The sequence below is a fragment of the Dendropsophus ebraccatus genome, chromosome 8 (assembly GCF_027789765.1).
Source record: "Dendropsophus ebraccatus isolate aDenEbr1 chromosome 8, aDenEbr1.pat, whole genome shotgun sequence".
Lineage (NCBI taxonomy): Eukaryota > Metazoa > Chordata > Amphibia > Anura > Hylidae > Dendropsophus > Dendropsophus ebraccatus.
Window position 1 is genome coordinate 52,216,946 of NC_091461.1, and position 24,120 is coordinate 52,241,065.

The 24,120-nt window shown below is 46.4% G+C and overlaps 1 protein-coding gene across 1 annotated transcript; it reads right to left on the minus strand.

Annotated features, from left to right (window-relative positions):
• Nucleotides 1–988: 988 nt before the first annotated feature.
• Nucleotides 989–23,932, minus strand: LOC138799340 (C-signal-like). The gene is made up of 3 exons (XM_069980360.1): nucleotides 23,589–23,932; nucleotides 14,960–15,137; nucleotides 989–1,343 (listed from the first exon to the last, which is right to left on the minus strand). Exons 1-3 carry the CDS (start codon nucleotides 23,910–23,912, stop codon nucleotides 1,057–1,059), a joined length of 789 nt encoding a protein of 262 aa, XP_069836461.1. The 5' UTR covers nucleotides 23,913–23,932; the 3' UTR covers nucleotides 989–1,056.
• Nucleotides 23,933–24,120: the final 188 nt, after the last annotated feature.

Here is a 24,120-nt window from a genome sequence, read left to right on the forward strand (position 1 = left end):
TGGAATCCGCTGCAAGTCCTCCGCGGGCACATACCCTTAGTAAGATCAGCGCTCACATGCAGTGCCTTCAATTAATTAACTGTGTGGTCGAGCTGCTTGAAAAGTCACTATCATTCGTGCGGACATTTAAATATACTGCTGTCAGCTGCGCATCTCCTGTTTACACATTACACAACTGTTGTCTTCTGTCTCAATTTACCACAGGCTTGAGATAGTTGGGGTGTAGGTACAGGGGTGCAGAAGCAGCAGCCACATCATAGCCCTCTTGCTTGGGGTGCAGAAGCTGCAGTCAAATCATGGCCCGCTTGCTTGGGGTGCAGAAGCAGCAGCTTTGCTTGTTGAGACTAAAATGTCCTCCTATCACACCAAAAGACACCAGTAGTCTAAATATTGCAAGTTGTGGATTCTACATAGACATAATATTAGGCCCCGTTCCCACTGAGCAAAGCTAGCGGAATTCCGCGACGGAATTGTCCGCCGCGGAATGCCGTTAGCCTCCCGCTCATAATGGGACTCTATGGGAGGCGCGCGCTGCTGCTCTGTCCGCGCTGAAGAATGAACATGTTCATTCTTCAGCGCGGACAGGGCAGGAGCGCTCGCCTCCCATAGAGTCCCATTATGAGCGGGAGGCTAACGGCATTCCGCGGCGGACAATTCCGTCGCGGAATTCCGCTAGCTTTGCTCAGTGGGAACGGGGCCTAAGGGGAGATTTATCAAACATGGTGTAAAGTGAAACTGGCTCAGTTGCCCCTAGCAACCAATCAGATTCCACTTTTCATTCCTCACAGACTCTTTGGAAAATGAAAGGTGGAATCTGATTGGTTGCTAGGGGCAACTGAGCCAGTTTCACTTTACACCATGTTTGATACAGTCATCTTCAGCCTCATGACACTAGGCACTGTGCAATTCAAGGTTGGCCATAAATGTGCCTAAATATTACATGAAACTGTACAATGAAATAAAGCTACAAGCCATATCTTTAAGATGCTGTAATAATTTACTAAGGTACAATCAGAGGTAACAAAATCATTCCCATAAAGTACAAAAAGAATAAGTTCACCATGGCAGCTCTGACCCATTCCATGCATAAAACTTTCCAGTCCGCTCCAAGTTTAGGCCGTCAATGATGGTCATGAGATGGGACACAGAGCGCTCAGGAGAAAACAGCTTCTCTTTGGGGACATTTTTGTGGTAAGGTCTTGATAAGTCCGTTTCTACTGTTCCTGGATGCAGAGAGACACAGACGACTCTGTTCTTCCCTCTTCCCAATTCAATAGAAAGACATTTGGTGGCCATGTTTAGGGCTGACTTTGACATCCTGTAGCTGTACCACCCTCCTAGGCCTAGAGGGAGAAAAATATTGATATCTTAAAATTCAGATTAGACCTTTTTCACGCAGCTATTCTTACATTTTACTGATAATAACTTCTTAAGGGTGCGCTCACACCTACAGGAATTTAAATTAAATCTGCTGCGGATCCGGTAAGTGTGAACATACCCTAAAGGATTTTCAATTGGCCGATTATTGGCCATCACGGACGATAATTGCTTGGTTAAATAGCTCTAGTTAAAAGGCAACGATCAGCCGACATGCAAAATGTCCGCTGATCCTTGTCTCACAACATGTTGTAAAAAACTAGAACAATAGCAATGGTCTGCTGTCCATCACACTGTGTAATAGGAGCAGTAGCAGCAGACCAGCGCCCCCTATGGGCTCTAGCCCGCTCCCCCTCCCCCCCCCCCCTCACTCTTACCTGCTCGCTGTTGGCACGTGTAATAGCACCGGCAGCGAACAGGGAACGAGATGCAAGCGAGCGCTGACCTGACATTGGTACGTGTAATAGGGCCCTTAGTGAAACCAGCCAGAACTGCCATGAAAGATGTAATCTTGGAAATTAAGCTAATAAAATCTTAACCTTTGGACATCTTAAAAGGAATCCTGTCATCTTTGTGCTGCCTGAATTACGAGTGATCAGGGCGTTCCCTGTAACTTCTGATTGTCCTGTAAGTGCTGGTAAAGAGATCTCTCCCTGGCTCGCAATGATCCCCATCCAGGCAGCTCCATTATAAGTCCATAGGGCTGCCTGGACAGAGATGGTCTTGTGTGGTGAGACCCCCTATGCATTAAAATTTTTGACAAATTTTTTTAATATGTCAGGTATGCTTTAAGCATTTATGTCATATGCACATGATATACCAATCTGGCCCCCCAATCATTCTAGCTTAATGGGGGAAAAAAAAACAAATGCCCACTATCAACTGGTCCCAGCAAGTGCTAGAGATTTATAATTTGCTTCTATTAAAAAATCTCAAATCTTCCAGTACTTATCAGCTGCTGTACATCCTGCAGGAAGTGGTATTATTTCCGGTCTGGAGAGAAGCAGAGGTTTTCTATAGGGATTTTCTACTCTTGTAGACAGTTCTTGAAATGAACAGAGGTGTCAACAGAGAGCATTATTTCAAACTGAAAAGGAAAATAAAAAAAACCCACTTCCTGCAGGACATGCAGCAGCTAAGTGCTGGAAGACTTAAGATTTTTTTTTTTTTATTATTATTATTATTATTATTATTATTTTAAAGAAGTAGATTGCAAATATCTGGCACTTGCTGGGACCAGTTGATTTGAGAGAAATTTTGTTACCCCTTTAACATGGGAATACCCCTTTAAGGAAGACATGTTCGATCTGAATATTAAGAAAATTGGTCCTCGGAAACCCCTTTCAAGAGTTCGATCAGCTTTGCTGGGACCGCAGCAATGCACAATGGGGACATTTTCCACCATCCATCCTTTTTCTACATGGGCTCCACATCAGATCAGTGATTAACCAGACCAGATGTATTAGACATATGGGATTTAATACAGCAGTTTATTGGAATTTGCTTCATCATTAGTATTTAATTCTTATGTAAGTTGTACTATCTATAATGTTGCTCTTGTCATATATGGTCCTCTGCCAGATGATGCTCAAGCAGATAAAGAATCCCTTCAGCACCTTATGTAAGGACACACATGATTTGTCGAGGCATGCCCACAGTGAAGCTGCCAACACATCATTCTTTTCTCAATATGAACATTCATTGGGAAAGGGGCATATAATATATCATACCTCAAGAGATGAGCACAACTCAAGCATACTCGAGTCTGATTGTCCAGCATCTGAATACCAGTGTCTGACAGAGCTGGGTACAGCCTATAGCTATGTTCACACAATATATTTTTAATGAAAAGAACGGCCGTTGTTTGCAAATTAAAACAGTCATTCTTGTCATAGAAAAAAGTGTTGCACTGAAGTCAATGCAAACAAAACATTGTTCACATAATGTATTGATTGACAACCGTTGTTTGATATGGCCTTTGAAATGACTGAAAAGTCAATTATTTCCGGCTGTTGTGCATTGAAATCAATGCAATTTTTAGTGCAACAACGGACGTTGTTTGACACTCACTACAAGGACTGTTGTTCTTGAGTGCCAAACAATGTCCGTTATTCTTACATTGTGTGAACATAGCCTATGACTGTATCCATGGTTTCCATGACTCCCTAGGGCTGCATCCAACATCTCCAGCCACCGGGAGTCAAATGCCAAATAATAAGACCCGAGCATGCTCGATTTTGGCTTATCTCTATTCATGATATAAAGGATTCTCCTGAAACAACACCACCATATTTAAATAATAATTAAATGGCCGTCTGTTAAAGGAATATCCTCCATACAAATGCTTAGTCAGGCACGGACTGGCCTACAGGAGAACAGGGGAATCCCCCGGAGGGCCCTACCCCTTTGTGAGCCCCTGGCAGGAGGTGGGCCTCCCTATCTGACTCTTTCTACCAGAGAATAAAAACAATTTCTATGCTATAGAAGCACAGACAAATATATGTAAGGTACCATGTGTCTTCTTGACTTAACAGCATCTAACAGTGTCAGCAGTTTGGAACACAAATTACAGCTGACAGAAATCTCAGAATAAATGATAGTCAGGCAGTGGAGTGTGGGAAGATAATAAAAAACTATACTCACCAGTCCCTGTGCCCCTGGACCGCGCTCTCTCCCACAGCTGCTGGAAGTTTTTCAGTCATTTTCGATCAGATTTTGTGTATGTCACGGCCCCAGCTCAATGTCACATACTCGCCTGATGGATTGCCTGCTCAGCCAGTCAGTGACTGCAGCGGTGTCCATCCCCAGTCAGTGATTGGCTGAGCGGGCACATTAAGGAAGAGCTTCAGGGGCACAGGGATGGGTAAGTATACTTCTTTATTATGTTCCTGCACCCCCCTGAGATTTGTTAGTTTCATGGGACTGCCCCTTTCAAAAAACTTAAGTGGCAAGTTATGCTGTTTGCATAGACTGACTGAAGAGTTACTAGTAGTGAGCCAGCATCGCTGGTCACATACACAGCTCTGTGCAAGGTCACTATAGTAATGTGAAAGGTTTGGTGCTTATTATATCTGGTGATCTGGTGTAAGGTATGGTGGGCCCCAAGCAGGGTCGTTTCTAGTGGCGGGCGGGCCGGGCGACCGCACGGGGCGCCGACAGCTAGGGGGCGCTGGTGGCACCCTCTCCCCCCCTCCCCCGGACCTCACCTTGTGGCGCGCTCCCCGCCTGGCCGCTCAGCCGCCCCATCATCTTCCCCCCGCCGCCACCCCGCCCGGCAGGATCGGGCGCCAAGGAGCCGCGGTCGCGGGATTTCTTGCAGTACAGTGAGCTTCCGGCACAGGCAGCCTGCCACACACCGTCCCGGAAGCTCACTGCTGTAGCCCCGCAGCGCCTGGACTTCTCTCCTGTTTGGCGGTGGACATGTGACGTGATGACGTCACATGTCAGCTGCTGAGGAGAGGAGAGAAGTCCGGGCGCTGCGGGGCTACAGCAGTGAGCTTCCGGGACGGTGTGTGGCAGGCTGCCTGTGCCGGAAGCTCACTCTACTTGCAAGTTCAGCTGCCAGACGCTGGGAGACGCTGCTGCAGGATCCAGTACAGGTGAGTGTATTTTTTTTTCTTCTCATAAATGCTGCCAAGTGGGGGCTACGAAGGGGCCCATACTATGGAAGGCTACACAGGGGGGAGGGCTATACTGTGGGGGGCTGCTTGAGGAGAGGGCTATACTATGGTGGGCTGCTCGGAGAGGGCTATACTATGGGGGGCTACTTGGGTAGAGGGCTATACTGTGGGGGGCTACACAGAGGGGAGGGCTATACTATGGAAAGCTACACAGGGGGAGGACTATACTATGGGGGGCTGCTCGGGGAGAGGGCTATACTATGGGGGGCTACTTGGGTAGAGGGCTATACTATGGGGGGCTACTTGGGGGGAGGGCTATACTATGGAAGGCTACACAGGAGGGAGGGCTAAACTATGGGGGGCTACTTGGGTAGAGGGCTATAATATGGGGGGCTACTTGGGGGAGGGCTAAACTATGGGGGGGCTACTTGGGGAGAGGGCTATACTATGGGGGGCTACTTGGGGGAGGGCTATACTATGGAGGGCTACTTGGGGGAGGGCTATACTATGGGGGGCTACTTGGCTTTTAGCAATATTCGCCCTGTAGTCCAAATTACCTAGAAACGGCCCTGGCCCCAAGAATCAAATTCCCAGGTGGGCCCAAGGTGGTGCTGCCCCTAAAATCCATAGGATAGGGGATGTCAAGCTAAGAAAAAAAATCTTTCAAATCAACTGGTGTCACAAAGTTATATAGATTTTTTATTTATTTCTACTAAAACCCCTCAATCCGTCCAGTACTTATCAGCTGCTGTATGTCCTACAGGAAGCCGTGTATTCTTTGCAGTCTGACACATTGCTCTCTGCTTCCACCTTTGTCCATGCCAGGAACTTACTTTGGACAGTTACTTACTTTGGCAGCAGATATTAATGTGTCAGACTGGAAAGAATAACCACTTCCTGCTGAACATACAGCAGCTAATAAGTACTGGAAGACTGGAGATTTTTTTTATAGAAGTAAAGTTCAAATTTCTGGCACCAGTTTATTTGAAATAGTTTTTTTTGCTGGAGTACCCCTTTAATACTGTGGACTATTTTACTTTTAAACAACTTGACAGCCCCTTTTGCACAGTCAGTGCAGTTTCTCCATTGATCAACTAATCGGGTGATCACCGATTTCCTATGACAGCCTGGGAAATGTAGTAATACTCTTTGGCTGCCCTTTCCACATACAACGAAATCAGATTGTCAGCTGTCTCATTCATGTTAACAAATCCACCGTATATAACTGTATACTAGTGGTTTTCTAAACTGTGTATAGAGATGTCTGTGAACCACAAGTGTCCCTCCAAAAAGTTGGGAGGTATGGAGGAAGGGCTGACTGCAAAGCATTATGGGGAAGCTTGATGTCCTGTGTTTTCAGTCATCATCATCATCATCATAAGATTTTACAGCAATGGAGCAGCTTTATCAACCTGCCAGAGACAAAACAGAATCTGATTCGCCTATAGCAACCAATCACAGATCACCTTTCATATATTAACAAGCTCATATAAAATTAAAGCTGAGCTTTGATTGGTTGCTATGGGCAGATTAGACTGTCTAAATTGTGCATGGCAACCAATCACAGTTTAGCTTTTATTTTACCAGAGTAATTTGAGAAACGAAAGCTGAGCTGTGATTGGTTGCTATAGGCCACATCAAACCATATTATTTAGTGTTCTTAGTGTGGCCTAACCATAGGCTGTTTGCTTGGTCACAAGTGTGTTTAGTGACCTCTGCAGTAAAGCACATCGCCAGTCATTAATGGGTTAATGCTTCAGATGTGTTTACCTGCAGTAACCATGGCAACCATGCACTATGATGACAAGCGCTTATGTCATAAAGAAGGTTCCATAAAGCCATGCACCGCGCCCTGATCAGTGCCATCTTGGATGCGCCAGATGACCTTGAGCTTGACTACTTTACTGCCCCCTACCCTTGATGAAATTTGGAGGTTCTAGCAGGGGACCTGGATCTGTGAAGGAGAAGAGATACAGCCGCCTAGCCATCAATAAGGTGACAGATATTGCAGCCTCATCTCTCTCACATCCAGTTTATTATACTTATAGTATGGTATTACCCTCTAAGCCCAGGGGAGGGGCAGCTCTCCAGCCATGGCTCCATCGAGGTTTCCCCCACAGGGGTTTTTTCCTCACCTGAGTGCTGGAGGGTGACTCTTCGTGAGTCGGGGGTCTGCCATTTTCAGTGTCATGTAATTTTAAATAAAATTGGGACCCTTTGACACCTGATTACAATGTGTTGTGTCTTTATTTTTCATTCTTTGGTTTAACTTGGGGGAGTTGGGGGTCCATCACATATTGCAGAGTCATAAAGCTGGACATCTGCCTGCTACACAGATCGATCACCTGCACAATGCGCAAAAGTAGTATAGAGCGTTGGCTGGTGGAACTCCTGCTTGTATGTGCATATCCCTGGATTAAAGGAACACTCAAATCTTGAAGAAAAAACATGCATCACAAGGTTTATACCTACATCTACAAGGCTTGGCAAAAGGTTTTATCAAGTGACAGGGTCACACCAATCATAGCAACACGGACACCACCATAAATATACATCATATATACATAACCCAGTGGCTCTTGTGTGTGTGGGCAGGATCAGGGGCAAGGCAGAGTATTGTGCCCTCACACCTATACATGCAGGTGTGGGCTAGGTGCCCCTCCCCCTGCAAAATCCACAGGATAACGGATATCAAGCTGATTGGTGGGGGTCCCAGTGGTCATGAGCAGTGTTGGACTGGGATACCTGGGGCCCAGCAGAGGAAATGATCCTTGGGGCCCACCAAAGAAGAATCAGTAAAAAGCGACATAGTGACCCGGCCCTATCCTGGATTCATCTGGATCTGCGACAACTCCCTTGTGAATGACATGTTTTCAGTCGAACTATAACTCTCAGAATACCCTACACTTATGAAGCTTTAATGAAGGCTATGTTGGGAGTTGTAGTTTCAGACAGAACAAACCTTTAATAATTGATTGTTGTGCAGAAGCTTCTGGTGGCCGTAATCTGTTACAACCATCAGCCCTCAAGGTCCAGCACTATATGTCTCTACAGTGGCAGCTCATATGTACTACAACTCCCAGCATATCCTGAGGGATGCAGACTATCAGTAAATGCTGGGAGTTGTAGTGCTTGCAGCTGTAGTACCTGGAGGATTCTTGGCGTATTGTACACTGAATGCTTTTGTGGGAGATCAGAATACATAGTTATGTGGGGGCTCACTTTGTGGAAGTGACCCCAGAACAGCACTAATATATTATCACCATACTGTACCTCTCAACATATCATCACACTATTACTGACCATATCATCCATCATCATACTACTACTCCATCTTCCTGCTCCTCCATCATCATACTACTACCTCCTCCATCATCCTGCTCCTCCATTATCATACTACTACCCCTCTAATCCTTCTGCTCCTCCATCATCATACTACTACTTCTTCCTCATCATCCTCCTGCCCCTCCAAGATCATACTACTACCCCTTCATCATCATACTACTACCCATTCATCTTTCTGCCCCTCCATCATCTTAATACTACGCCCCATTTATCATCATCCTACTACCCCCTTCATCCTCCTGCCCCTTCATCATACTACTACCCCCTTCATCCTCATGCCCCTCCATCATATTACTACCCCTCCATCATCCTCCTGCCCTTCCATCATGATAGTAGTACCCCTCTCATCCTTTTGCACAGCATACCAGTACCTCCCTTATCATTCTCCAGCCCCTCCTTCTGTATTTAAAACAAAAAACAGCTATACTTACCTCACCTGTAAGGTTCCTCTAGTGCCCCAGCGACTCCTCTCCCTGCTCTGCTTGAGTGAGATCGCAAACGCCGGAAGGGGGCAGGGCTTCCCACGGCAGGGGCGGAGCTTCCCGGGACTACCCAGGACATGTTTTTGCCGGGGCTGTCTCCTCAGAGTTGGGCAGACCCGGGAAAACCATGTATTTATCCTATGGCTGTCTGGGGCCCCAGCTGCTGGGCAGGGAGTGGGGGAGGAGCCCACCGGAGGATCCCCAGGTCCTCCAGTGGCCCAGTCCGACACTGGTTATGAGAATGTGGGAAACCTATCCCCCTCAAATAAACAGTGGGGGCAGTGCTCCATTAATTCTCTATAGGTCTTGTTATCCCTTATCCTGTGAATAACTAGGAGAGGGGTATGTTCTCATGTACTATATGGCTGGACTCAGACTAGGCGGTTTTCAGAAATATGTCATATGGCATTTTTGGGGTTCCAAAACGCAGAGACCAGATGTTAGTTGATAGTCAGTGGGGAAAAGCGAAACACAACACCCATAGGACATTTTTCTGCTATGGTGTTTTTTTTGTGTTTTGCCCCAAGATTCTATAGGGGGGAATATTGTCATGTCTATATGGAAATTAGTGTTTTTTCCCCAGTTCTTCAACATAAAACCAAAAAAGCCCCACAGGGGATAAAATGCTAATAGTACTTTACACTAAAATGAGAACATGGCAGAAAATGTGCCAGAGAAAACACCAAAAAGCAGGAAGATGTGCAACAGTCTTAATCTTGGTTCACATTTGTAGTGAATTCAGTAGAATTAAATTGGTACTTTTTTTCTTTCAAATCAACTGGTGTATAAAGATTTGTATTTAACTTTAATAAAAAAAATCAGTACTTATCAGCTGCTGTATGTCCTGCAGGAAGTGGTGTATTCTCTCCAGTCTGACTCAGTGTTCTCTGCTGCCACCTCTGTTCATGACACAAACTGTCCAGAGTAGAAGAGGTTTTCTATGGGGATTTGCTACTGCTCTGGAGAGTTCCTGACATGGACAGAGGTGGCAGCAGAGACTGTGCACTGTGTCAGCCTGGAAAGAACACAGCACTTCCTGCAGGACATACAGCAGCTGATAAGTACTGGAAGACTTTTAAATAGAAGTAATTTACAAATCTATATAACTTTCAGACCAGTTGGTTTGAGAAGAAAAACTTTCAGACCAGTTGGTTTGAGAAGAAAAAAGTTTTTGCGAGAGTACGCGGCCGCGTCATCAGCTGCTCAGCCGCGATTGGCTGAGCATAACTGTGCTCAGCCAATGGCGGCTGAGCACAGTTGTGACGCGGCGGAGGGGGGGGGGGGTGGCGGTAGGGATTTGGCCGTCCGTTCAAAGATGACGTTTGGCACAAAATGGCGGACGGCCCTCGACATGGATCAGGTAATGTATAATGCACCACACACTTCCGGGTACACGGGCGGGGTGGTGGGACACGGGAAGGGGCCGATTCACAGACATAACATACATTACAAAGTTGTATAACTTTGTATTGTGTGTTATTCTGTGAATAATTTTTTAGCGCCGCACTACCCCTTTAAGGTCTCGTTCACACCACGTTTTTATTCTTTTTGCTCCATGACCTCCATACCTTCACATATAGTTATGATGGAGGCCACTTTATACCATCTGTTCTATATGGACTCCCAAAATTCATACTGAAATACCTCCTATTCTTGCTTTTTTTTAAATCACCCACCTTTTCCTATTTTATGAATACAAATAAATAAACATATTTGGCATCGCCGCTTGCATATTCTCCCGAACTATTAAACGATCACATTCCTGATCATGCACAGTAACCAGCGTAAGTGTAAAAAAATACAAGGGCACGGGTACAGGTAAGTATACTTTCGTTATTATGTTCTTGCCTGCCTGAGATTTGTCAGTTTAAAGGGGAACTCTGGATAAGAAAAACATATTTTCTATTACTTGTTTTCTATTAAAACATCAAAATATCATGAAAAATTTGAAAAATTAGCATTTTATGAACTTTGAAATTATCTGCTTCTTAAAAAAGGAAGTCGTAGCACATAAATTAGTTACTAAGTCACATTACCAATATGTCTTCTTTATTCTGGCATAACTTGGGAAACATATTTTACTTTTTAGGGTGTTACGGGGCTTAGAAATTTATTAGCAAATTATCACATTTTCGTGAAAATTTCCAAAACTGATTTTTTTAGGGACCAGTTCTTTTTTTAAATGGATTTGGGAGGCTTTTATACGGGAAACCCCCATAAGTGACCCCATTTTGGATAATAGACACCTTAAAGAATTCATCTAGGGGTATAATGAGCATTTTGACACTACAGGGGCTTGAGGAAAGTATTCTCCATTAGGCTTTGTTCACATGACGTGAACACCTGGCCGTTCCGTGACCCCAGAGTACCGGCCGGATGATCTTTCCGGCTGCGGAGCTCTGATGCGGGCGCATCAGCGTGTGCCCGCATCAGAGCTTCCCGTAGCACACAGTGAAGCAAGCGGCCGGAGCTGCTTGCTTCACTGTGTGAACTGGCAGGTCTTTCTGCCATACGATGTGTGTACGCTCCGGCCGGGATCCCATTGAACATAAGGCTATGTTACACACCGCAAAACTACGGCCATAGTTCTGCGGCGAGAACTACAGCCGTAGTTTTAGATAGTGTGAACATAGCCTTAGGCTGTAGAAAAAATGGAAAATTTTAATTTTCCAATAACGTATACGTTTAGATTAAAGTTTCTCATTTTCAAAAGAAACATGAGAAAAAAAAGCACCCCAAATTTTGTAATAGAGGTTCTCCTGAGTACAACGGTACCCCATATGTGTGCATAAACCACTGTATGGGCACACAGCGGGGCTCAGAAGGGAAGGAGTGCCAATTAACATTTTCAGTGCAGATTTTGCTGAAGAAGTTTCTGAGCGCCAGGTGCATTTGCAGAGCCCCTATAATGTCTTCAGAATAGAACCCCCCCAAAAGTCACCCCATTTTAGAAAGTAAACCCCTCAAAGAATACATCTTGGGGTGTGGTGAGCATTTTGACCCCACAGGTTTTAGAGTAAAGTATTTAAAATTAGATAGTAAAAATTTAAAACTCGAATTTTTCCAATAATATGTTCATTTAGTGACTTGGGGGGGGGGGGGGGGGGGGGGGTCACTGGCACTTTTTATCCCCTGTCACCAATCATTTATGGTGACAGGGGATAAAAAGTGCTTCTTTGCACTGGGAACAGGCGATCAGCGGTATATAGTAAATACCGCTGTTTGCCTGTTCCGGGACCACACAAGGGGGTCCCCGATCACTGCCCCATGCTCTCTGCTACCTCCGGGGGCTTTGATCATTTTTTCATTTTCATCCCTGTGAACAGACATAGTCTGTTTACAGGGATGGGGGCGCCCATCTTGGCTCTGATGGCCGCCCAGGGAGGGAGAGGGTTAGTGATCGGGGCACTAGGGGGGCTGATCTGGGGTCTGAGGGATACATTTTCATCTCCCCCCACCGTGAATCCAAGATGAAAGCTTACAGCGGCGCCGTTAATGCCCGGTACCGGTGGATCGGCGATATAAGGGTAATAGCGGCGATCGCCGTTATTGGGGGAAGGGGGGCTGGTGGAAATAGAGGCAGTGGCGGCGGGAGGAGGCAACGTGCTGCAGCCTCCTCCCGCCGCTTGATCCGTGGGAGGACACAAATCTCCCCATACACACTGCGGTCGCATTGACCGCGGCGTTTATGGGGTTAACTGCCCGGGGGGAGCGCGGCTCCCCTCCGGGCAGAGGCAGCAGGGGAGGGCTGTGTGACACAGCCTCCTCCTGCTACCCGATCGTTGTTAGGGACAGAGGGGGGATGCAGGGAAGCCATGACGTTTGGGAAACGTCATGATGTGGGAACTACCTGCTTTGCATGCTGTTTCCCAAACGTCATTTTGCGGCAAGGGGTTAAAAGTACATTAAAAGTTAAATATATGTGTCTATACAATGTATTACTGTATCTGTACGGTTCTGCCATACTGGTAACTGATAGAAATCCAGGAAGTGAAAAAAAATGGCACCTGTGCAAATCCACATTGTCTCCTGCTCCTTCTGCTATCCCCCTCCCCAGGAGACAAATCTTCCATGCCTCTGTCTCACATTGTGTGTGTTTGCTGAGATCAGGCTGATGATGCAGACAGGGGGCAGGGCGTGATGTCACAGGAGGCTTGGCTGGATCCCCCAATCCCCTGAGTGATTCACCATTTCTGACCGGCCAGAAGCAGGTGTTGCACTGATTTCTCTAATTGTGCAGAAGTGTGCAGTGAAATTAGGGCTGTGTTCACACATGTTGGAGTGTCATTGCAGTACTGCAGCGTACTCACAAAAATGATGCAGTAACACATGTAAATGATGTTAAACGGCAGAGATGATCAGAGCCTTATTGTGGGGCTCAACTTCAAAGATAAAAGATGCTTGATCATAATATGTGCGTGGAAATTAAAATAATTTTTTTTAAAAAAAAGTTCTTTCCAATATTCCAATATCAGCGTTACAGGTAGAGAATACAGCGTGCTGTGTGGTGTTACAAGTAGAGAATACAGCGCGCTGTGTGGTGTTACAGGTAGAGAATACAGTGTGCTGTGTGGTGTTACAGGTAGAGAATACAGTGTGCTGTGTGGTGTTACAGGTAGAGAATACAGCCTGCTGTGTGGTGTTACAGGTAGAGAATACAGTGTGCTGTGTGGTGTTACAGGTAGAGAATACAGCGTGCTGTGTGGTGTTACAAGTAGAGAATACAGCGCGCTGTGTGGTGTTACAGGTAGAGAATACAGCGCGCTGTGTGGTGTTTCGGGTAGAGAATGCAGGGTGCTGTGTGGTGTTACAGGTAGAGAATACAGCCTGCTGTGTGGTGTTACAGGTAGAGAATACAGCATGCTGTATGGTGTTACAGGTAGAGAATACAGCGTGCTGTGTGGTGTTACAAGTAGAGAATACAGCGCGCTGTGTGGTGTTACAGGTAGAGAATACAGCGCGCTGTGTGGTGTTACAGGTAGAGAATACAGCGCACTGTGTGGTGTTTCGGGTAGAGAATACAGCGCACTGTGTGGTGTTTCGGGTAGAGAATACAGCGCGCTGTGTGGTGTTTCGGGTAGAGAATGCAGTGTGCTGTGTGGTGTTACAGGTAGAGAATACAGCGTGCTGTGTGGTGTTACAGGTAGAGAATACAGCCTGCTGTGTGGTGTTACAGGTAGAGAATACAGCCTGCTGTGTGGTGTTACAGGTAGAGAATACAGCCTGCTGTGTGGTGTTACAGGTAGAGAATACAGTGTGCTGTGTGGTGTTACAGGTAGAGAATACAGTGTGCTGTGTGGTGTTATAGGTAGAGAATACAGTGTGCTGTGTGGTGTTACAGGTAGAGAATACAGTGTGCTGTGTGGTGTTACAGGAACCTGTAGTACTATGTACAACTGATAAACCAGGAAGTGCAGAAACACAAAACAGAACAAAACCCCCCAAAACAAATGTATTTTTGGTAGTTTCAAAAATGGTATAGATAGGTAAGTAATGCTTTATGCTTCTGCAGAAGTTTCCTTTTTTTAACCTCTACCTGGAGTTCCCCTTTAATGGAACTTCTCCTTTCAAGATACTTATGTGGCACCCTATACTGTTTGCATAGAGTGACTGACAAGTTACCAGCAGTGGACCAGCATTGCTGGTCACATACACAGCGCTGTGCAAAGGTTTGGTTATATCTAAAAACATGCCATTCACAAGGGAGTCGTCACAGATCCAGATGACTCCAGGATAGGGCCGGGTCACTATGTCCCTTTTTTTACCGATTTTTCTTTGGTGGGCCCCAAGGATAATTTTTTCTGGTGGGCCCCAGGTATCCCAGTCCGACACTGTGCTTGGTATTGTGATAACAATAAACCATGGAAACAAGGCTGTATTCATGTTTTCCAGGCAGACCTCGGGCTGTATCCACCTTCTCCAGGCAGTAGTAGTAGTAGTATTACATGGCAGCCTTCCAGAAGAATGGCCATCTATGTATCTTGAATCCTCCAGAACAATAGACACTCATACAGCTCTCATAGGGGGTCACAAGTAGGGGACCCCACCCATGATGTCCTCTTTGCCCTATAATGTTAACAATACAACTGACTGAATAAACACTACATATGCCATAGATGTGCTGCTAGTTCTTACCATTGTCAGATATAGAGCCAACTTTAGCACTCATATTAACTAAGATGGCATTGTGCTGCTTGGACTTGTCAGATGACTGCACCCCAAATGCTCCTCTTCCTTGTAAGAGAAGGGGTGAGAAGTATTTAGCCATCAGCAATGGTCCTATTGTATTTGTAGCAAGTGCCTGTGACAAACCCTAGAGAGAAAAACAGAACAAAGTCAATAAATGGACAACTCAAATAATATATGCTAGTAGTTTCTGCTATTTTTCAGCCAAACCAGTCTAATTCATTCAGTTGCCAGTACATTGGCATAGTGGCTAAAACATCACTGTGGAATAATACTAACAGCCACATCTGTAAGGCCTGCAGGATGCTCAGTCTGCATTACCACTGGGTGACTATGTTCTTTTATGTTTTACTTTATAACTTTTATGCCGTTTGAAAGGTAACTGCCGATACCAAGAACATGGCATCAATATTATAGTCACATTAACTTGCCTCTATTATGGCAACTTAAAGGACAACTCCGGCCAATATGTTATTACATAAGGAAAGTTAGACAAATTCCTAATGTACATTCATTATGGGAAATGCACATAAACTGCAGGGTTCAGATTCTGTAAAAAACAGTGACTTTACGAATGAGTTTTAATTCGTATGGAGTGTCCAGCAGGAGGTGCTCTATGTGTACAAGTCTATGAAACTGTATTGTATATGCAACTGTATGTAACGTATCACGCAGGGCATAGAGGTACCAGGCTCACACCAGGACAGAGGGAGATAGATTACAGTGAGCAGGGAGGGAGAGAGGTGCCCATACATCTAACTACCTACCCCCTCCCTCCCAGCTCGGTGTATGGGACACATACACACAGTACTACTCCTCCCATCATCTGCTCATAGTATGAGCAAATGATGGGGGAGTAGTACCAGACCGATCCCCATCACCATAACCACCCCAAATACATTTCTCCATCCAACACCCTCCCAGTAGATGATGGGAGGAGTAGTACCGTGTGTATGTGTCCCCCACACCAAGCAGGGAGGGAGGGGGGAGGTGGTTAGATATACGGGCCCTCTCTCCCGTTACAGTTCTATAGACTTCTACATACAGAGCTCCCCCTGCTGGACAGTCAATAGGAATTACAACTGATTCGTGACGTCACTTTTTTTACAGCATCTGAACCCTGCCTGATCTACTAAATTAAGGAAAATAGCAGTATATGTGCATTTCCCATAATTAATGTACCTTAGAAATTTGTCTTACTTTCCATAAGTAATAGCATATTAAAAATATTTTTGGCTGGACTTCTCCTTTAAGGGGAACTTTTGTACATTATTTGCTTGAAGAAAAGTTTTCTATTTTGAACACAGCAGAGATGCAGCCTGAAACTCAATACAGTAAAATATATTAAAGAAGTTTAAATATTTTTTTTCTTTTAGACACAAGTGGTTGTCTATCAAGATACAAACCCTCACAGATGTGGATCCCATGCTGGATGAGCCTACAGCAAACCAGGCATTTCCCCAATAACAGTTGTATTACTTAGTAGCTATTCAGAAAAATGCCCATACCTGTAATATCTATGGACAAACATTGTGTTAATTAAGCAACCTATTTGAATAGAGGTACTGAATGTATTAAAGCTTTGTAAAAAAAAAAAAATAATTAAAAAAAAAATTATATATATTACAAATATGTACATATGTTTTTACTCTGTATTTACATAGCCTGATATGACTTATAAGGACAAGACACGTGAAAGAGATCAGTGTACAGACTGGAGCAGATGGATCAGTGCAAACATGGAAGGTACATCCATACACGTACAGGATCTGCAGCAGATTTGATGCTGTGTTCAATCATTCAGTTACGTTCCCTTTTACATGGCCTCACACCAGAGGGCTGATTCGTGCTCCTTTGCTGAGCCGGCAGTCTTTGTTTCCCCATTCACATTAGCGTGTTACGAATGCGGTTGAAGCCACACCCATATTTATTAAACAATAGCTGTGCAACATTGCCGATTTGTCCCACATTGCTGTGGTGCAACTAACAATTATTTAAATGGCTGCACAAAAGATGTGATCAGCTGATGAACAATAGATTTCTTGTTCAAATGCTGATTGCTGGTCCTTTTATGTGGACTCAAACATAACTCCTTCCCCCAATTCTCAGCTGCTGCCTTCTGCTGAAGACACAAAAACAGTTTGTGAGTTTTTTTTTTTTTTTTATTTCAAACATGTTTGTAGTGTTTCTCATACCATCTGGGCAAAGTATCAAGGGGATGAAGGTGTTATTTGTGTTTAGCCCACTAGATGTCTCACTCTTCTTTCATGCTGTCTGGATATATGAGCACAGCTGAAGGGAAAGGGTTAACTATACACTGGTTTGTTACTGTCCAACCACAGGTGCAGGTGCCACATACAGCTCTCCACCGCCAACGACACTTCTTCTCTCCACACAGCCCCACTAATGGAAGGTTAGACCTGGTCAACCCTATTTAAAGCGACTTTGTACCCATAATCGGACCCCCCCCCCCCAAAAGAAATAAAAATAAATGCCTAGGCATAGGTAATGCAGTATATGCTGAATCATAGATAGGAAGATAGTTGTATCTCTACCAGACTAGTTATATAGAGTGACAGAACTAAATGTTATGTGGTTTTAAACCAGTTCACTCTCATTATTTTAATACATATCTATTAAAAATTATATTTTATTTAGGAGGGTGTTCTTGGAATCTAATGGGGGGGGTTTGTATCCCGGGCCTCGGCCTGAGGGTTTATTGGAAATTGCAATCCTAGGGCACACACTCTAGGCCATACCAATTTAACACAGGGCTGCAAGTGTTAATGTGGTTTTTAGGACAATAACGACATCACCTGCCGAATGGACAAGTGGTTTGGGGGGGGGTCAGATTGTGAGTACAGAGTACAGAGGTCTTTGGTTTTAGTCTTTTGTAGAAGAGTGAAGGGACACAGGAAAGAGAGATTTTTCCTATGAGAATTTCTGCAAGATGCACTGCTAAACCCATAGGAGGGGCAGCTGTCCTGTAGGGTGTACTGTCCATGTCAGGGATTAGGGATGGTCTGAACCTGCCATAGGCTGTATCCCAGTTTTCCAGGCGGTCCTCCAGCTGTATCCACCCTCTCCACGGAGGTGGAAGACAGCGGGAATCATTGCCGAGAGTTCAGGTTCGCACGAACCCGAACCTCGGCAGGTTCGGACCATCCCTACCAGGGATCCTTTTCCACTATTCTCAGGACAGTTACCACAGCAAGGAACTGTTTCCCAGTAAGACAAAGAGCAGGAAAGCTGAAGTATCTTACTGATTTGCACACAGCTATGCTGGGAGGTCTTGGGAAGTGTGCTACACCCAGTTGTAAAGGCCTGGGGCTCGTATCACTCAACCTGGCACTCTCTCATCTGGTTGGGCAGAAGGCAGTCAGATACCTAGCTATATATACATGAGTGTGAGTATTCTTCTTCTTCTTCACTAATCCCGGCAGAGTAGAGTACTGCATTGGACAAGGGCCCCCCCAAGATGGTCCTTATACCTGAACAAGCTCTACTTCTTTCACTACTCTACACCACTGTCACCTGCACCTGACAGGCTTTCCACCTTATTGTTTTGTATTGCACTGAAGTTTTCCAAGTAAAGTAACTTTTGGTTAGGTGCTGCCCTATTTTTGTGTCGCCCCACCCATACCTACACCTTGTGCTTCCCTTTTCAAGTGCCACTGCCTGTGTCTGGGGGTGGGTATCACCACTCCTGGCCAACGACTTTGACAAGTGAACCTGAAAAACAACAAGCTCACCCTCTGTATAATAACACTCCTGCCACGGCACGTTTTACTGAAATTTTTGTAAATAACAGTCAGACATACAGTCAGCATATACGATCAGGGGCGGTCTTAGCATTTCTGGGGCCCCAAGCGAAGTTATGTCTGCCCCCCCCCCCTCGACACGCATTCCAAAACAATAGACCGCTGTGTGTTGCCCCCAGTAGTATATACCCCTTGTGCGCTACCGCCAGTAATATATATTCCTTGTGTGCTGCCCCCAATAGTATATACCCCTTGTGTCCTGCCCCCAGTAGTATATACCCCTTGTGCGCTACCGCCAGTAATATATACTCCTTGTGTGCTGCCCCCAATAGTATATACCCCTTGTGTCCTGCCCCCAGTAGTATATACCCTTGTTTGCTTTCCACAGTAGTATATAGACCCCTGTGTGTTCCCCCAGTTATATCTAGCCCCCCCCATGTGCTCCCCCAGAAGTATATAGACCTCCTGTGTGCTGCCCCAGTTGTATATAGACCCCCTGTGTGCTGCCCCCAGTTGTATATACCCCCTGTGTGCTCCCCCACTAGTATATATGCCCCCTGTTTGCTCCCTCAGGGGTATTTAGCCCCCCTGTGTGCTCCCCCACATATATAGACCTCCTGTGTGCTCCCCCACTTGGATATAGACCCCTGTGTGCTCCTCCAGTAGTATATAAAACCCCTGTGTGGTTCCCCCAGTAGTATATAAACCACCTGTGTGCCCCACCAGTATTATATAGACCCCTTGTGTGCTGCCCCAGTAGTATACATACCCCTGTGTGCTCCCCCAGTTATATATAGACCACCTCTGTGCCTCACAAGTAGTATATAGACCCCCTGTATGTTCCCCCAGTAGTATATAGACCCCCTGTGTGCCCCAACAGTAGTATATAGACCCCTGTGTGCTCCCCCAGTAGTATATAGCCCCCCTGTGTGCTCCCCCACTTGGATATAGACCTCCTGTGTGCTCTCCAAGTTGTATATAGACCCCATTCTGCTGCCCCAAGTAGTATATAAACCCCCTGTGTGCTGCCCCCAGTAGTATATAGACCCCTCTGTGAAGCCCCAGTAGTCTATAGCCCCCCCTGTGTGCTCCTCCTGTTATATAGCCCCCATGTGTGCTCCCTCCATTTATATAGACCCCCGATGTGCGCTCCCCCAGTTAAACAGACCCCTGTGTACTCTGCCTCCCATATAGTTTATAACACAATAAAACAAACACTTATACTCACCTGGGTCCGGGTGTCTCCTCTCCTCTTCACTCTTGTGGCCGCAGGAAGGGTTTTCCCTGCGATCACAAGAGACTGCACTCCCCTTGTCCTGGCGCTGATGTTCCAGTGATGTCACTGGAGCGCCGGCACCACAAGGACAAAGCTGCCACTTGTGACCGCAGGGAAAACCCTTCCTGCGGCCACAAGAGTGACTGACAGGAAGGGAGCCAATGTCTCCCGCCCTGTCAGTGCTGCTGCATGTAACTATGAGCGCTCATTACGAGTGCTCATAATTACAGTTCAGATGGCAGAAGCGAGCGCAGCAGCGGCCCTGTCCAGCGGTCTTGAGCACAAGAGCGGGGCTTGGGCGCCCCCCTAGATGTTGGGGGCCCCAAGCGATCGCTTGGGGTGCTTGGTGCCAAAGACCGCCACTGTATACGATATTAAGTTATTCCCAGTTAAAGGTTGGTGAGAGACAAAATAGGAACAGACACAAAAACAAAACAGAAATCTCCATACATTTTGTATACAGTTTGCTAAAAGGACAGAAACTGCCCAGCAGCATTTTAGGATAAAGATCATTAAGTGAACTGACCATGGTTGCCAGATAGAGATGAGTGAACCTGGAGCATGCTCGAGTCGATCCGAACTTTTGGCATTTGATTAGCGGTGGCTGCTGAAGTTGGATAAAGCCCTAAGGCTATGTGGAAATCATGAATATAGTCATTGGCTGTATCCATGTTTTACAGACAACCTTAGAGCTTTATCCAAGTTCAGCAGCCCCCGCTAATCAAATACCGAACGTTCGGGTTCGGATCAACTCGAACCCGAACCCGGTTTGCTCATCTCTATTGCCAGATTTGCAGAAACTTTTCTTGCCTTCCACTCTCCCAGCTGGCTAATTCTTCTAATCTAGCCAACTGGTCACATTTTGCCTCCCACTCTGCAGTAGTTGGTGGAGTGTCGGACTGCCAGTGCAATGGAATTAGTGTTTAACCAGTTTTTTTTTTGACCTGGGGAAAACTTCCACAGTGAAAAGCCATAGAGGAATAAGTTTCAGGGTGAGCACTAATTTCATACCTGCCTAGTAAAAAACTATGCTGCAATGGGCTGCAGGTTGTCACTAGACATCTATATCCTTGATGCTCCTGTTAATCAATTCAAAGAGAACATGGAAGCTTATACAGAGGAACAAGGCAAGTGCTTTCACCAGGACATGATGAACTTTGAACATCTTTACCAAGGACAGTATAACAAGAACATGATGGGAGACTATATTCATGATGGGAGACAGTATAGTGGTAAATCCATTATATATACTCATAAACCACAGACAAAATCTCAAGTTACATCCCCATAAATACAAAACTAGAAATATTGGCACTTTTTACATGAGCACTTGACATATTAGGCTACATTCACTCCAGCCCCTCCATGACGTGACTCCATTAGAATCAATGGAACCCTATCATAGAGGGGCTAGGGTTTCCTCCCACTAAGCGTGGGTCGGCCGGCCTCCTGTGCTTCAGCCTGGGCCTGGTGGTACAGTTACATACAGGCTTTACATACAGGCAGCGGAATGAACATTCTGCTTCAAGTATGTAAATCTATTCAAAATGACAGTACCAGGAATCGCAGCGGAACTCGCAGTGTGAAAGCCACTGCGATCCGGTACGTGTGAACCCACCAGTGGCGGATTATAATGTGGGCGGTTTGGGCGGCCGCCCGGGGCCCGAGGCTCCGGGGGGGCCCATGCAACGCCGCCTACATTATAATGCCACCCGGGAGGCCCCCTTCCCCTCGCCACTGCACTCTTGTGACCGCAAGCATTGTTTCGCTTGCGGTCACAAGAGTCTCCGGCTGATGCACGGCTGCCGGGGGTGTCCTGTCCTCTCCCCGGCAGCGCGCGCATCACACAGCTCCCTGTACGCCTGGGGCCCTGACTTCCGGTACTGGGAGCGCACGTTAGAGACGCTCTGTGTACCGGAAGTCAGGGCCCAGACGGCACTAGGAGCTGTGTGATGCGCGCGCTGCCGGAGAGAGGACGGGACACCCCCGGCAGCCGCGCATAAGCCGGAGACTGCAGAAGGAGAGAGGCTCGAAGGGGGAACGCAGGGTAGGTGAGTTGTATTTTTGTTATTTTTGTGTAATTTACTGACCATCTATAAAGGGGGGAAAGAGGGGGGACCATCTATAAAGGGGGGAAAGAGGGGGATCATCTATAAAGGGGGAAAAGAGGGGAACCATCTATAAAGGGGGAAAAGAGGGGGACCATCTATAAAGGGAGGAAAGAGGGGGACCATCTATAAAGGGGGAAAGAGGGGGGCCATCTATAAAGGGGGAAAAAGGGGGACCATATATAGAGGGGGAAAGAGGGAGACCCTCTTCTCCTGACATCCTCTGTGCTGCTCGGACCTCTCCTATAGATCAGCACCCTCCTCTCCTGAAATCCTCTGTGCTGCTGTGACCTCTCCTATAGATCAGCACCCTCCTCTCCTGAAATCCTCTGTGCTGCTGTGACCTCCCCTATAGATCAGCACCCTCCTCTCCTGACATCCTCTGTGCTGCTGTGACCTCCCCTATAGATCAGCACCCTCCTCTCCTGACATCCTCTGTGCTGCTCGGACCTCTCCTATAGATCCGCACCCTCCTCTCCTGACATCCTTTGTGCTGCTGTGACCTCCCCTATAGATCAGCACCCTCCTCTCCTGACATCCTCTGTGCTGCTGTGACCTCCCCTATAAACCAGCACCCTCCTCTCCTGACATCCTCTGTGCTGCTCTGACCTCTCCTATAGATCAGCACCCTCCTCTCCTGACATCCTCTGTGCTGCTGTGACCTCTCCTATAAGATCAGCACCCTCCTCTGCTGACATCCTCTATGCTGTGGGAACCTGCGACCTCCCCTATAAGATCAGCACCCTCCTCTCCTGACATCCTCTGTGCTGCTGTGACCTTGGGGGGGGGGGGCAACATCAGGGGACCAGGTGAGGTGGCAATATGTTTATTGGGGGCAGTGGAGGTGGGGTGGGCAATGCTTACTGGGGGTAGCAGCAAGGGACCGAACATTATGTTTATTGGGGCTGGCAGGAAGGGGAGGCAGGCAGTGTTTATTGGGGACAGCATGGGGGGAGGGGGCAGTAACAGATTATAATGTGGGCGAATTGACTGGGGGGGGGGGGGGCAGGTTGGGTGGACAGCCCGGGGCCCAGGGTACATTTAATCCGCCACTGGAACCCACCCTTACAAATTATAATCGGCAGTGACACTTATATCTATACCATTAAATCTGCAGCTGATCCTGTATGTGTGAATGTACCCTAAATATATAGGCAAGAAAAAAAATGGAACTTTCATACTATGAACTGGGTGTGTCCCTTTTTAGCTGTTTAAAAGATTGGGAGGTATGGTGTTGGCAAATCAGTCACGACACCCATGAATCCGAAATTGAAGGTCCACAGTGTTATTAGGGCAGTGTGTTCCCTTCATAATTTGCAGAGCAAACTTTAATTCATTCTAATCATCGGTGGTCTCGACAAATCAACCCGAAAGCGACCACATATCCTAGCAATATGCTACCACTCTATTGCTGACCTTTAAAGCTGACTTACCTCTGCTGAGACTTCCCTGAGACTGGTCTCCCCTTTCCCGGTGGGGTGTAACATAGCAGATACATTGATTAAAAGATCCAGACTCCCAAAGAGTTGTGCCACCTCCTTAGCAGTCTCCTGGATAGCACTCAGGCTGGTCACATCTAGTCTCAGGATACTGAGTGCATCTGGGTGCTGCTCTTTCAATGCCTGCAGGTCTGTGGCTGACCATGGCTCTCGGCATGTTGCTACCACTTTGGTCCCACAGCTAGATAACAAATGCTTGCAAAATTGGAGGCCAATGCCCCGACTGGCCCCTTGTATCAATGCTATCCCTCTAGCCATGCTTTCAAGGTGGAAGGAAGGATCTGTGTCAGAAGGCCCTGGCTGCTTCCTATAAAACTTCAAGGTTGCATAAGAGAAACCACAGCACCACCTTGTGGCAGGCATTCAGAATGTAAGTGTCCGCACAGAATAGCAGAAAGTTTTTCCATGCTTTACTACCGTATTTTCCAGCTTATAAAATGACCCCTGACCTTGTCAGATTGTCAGG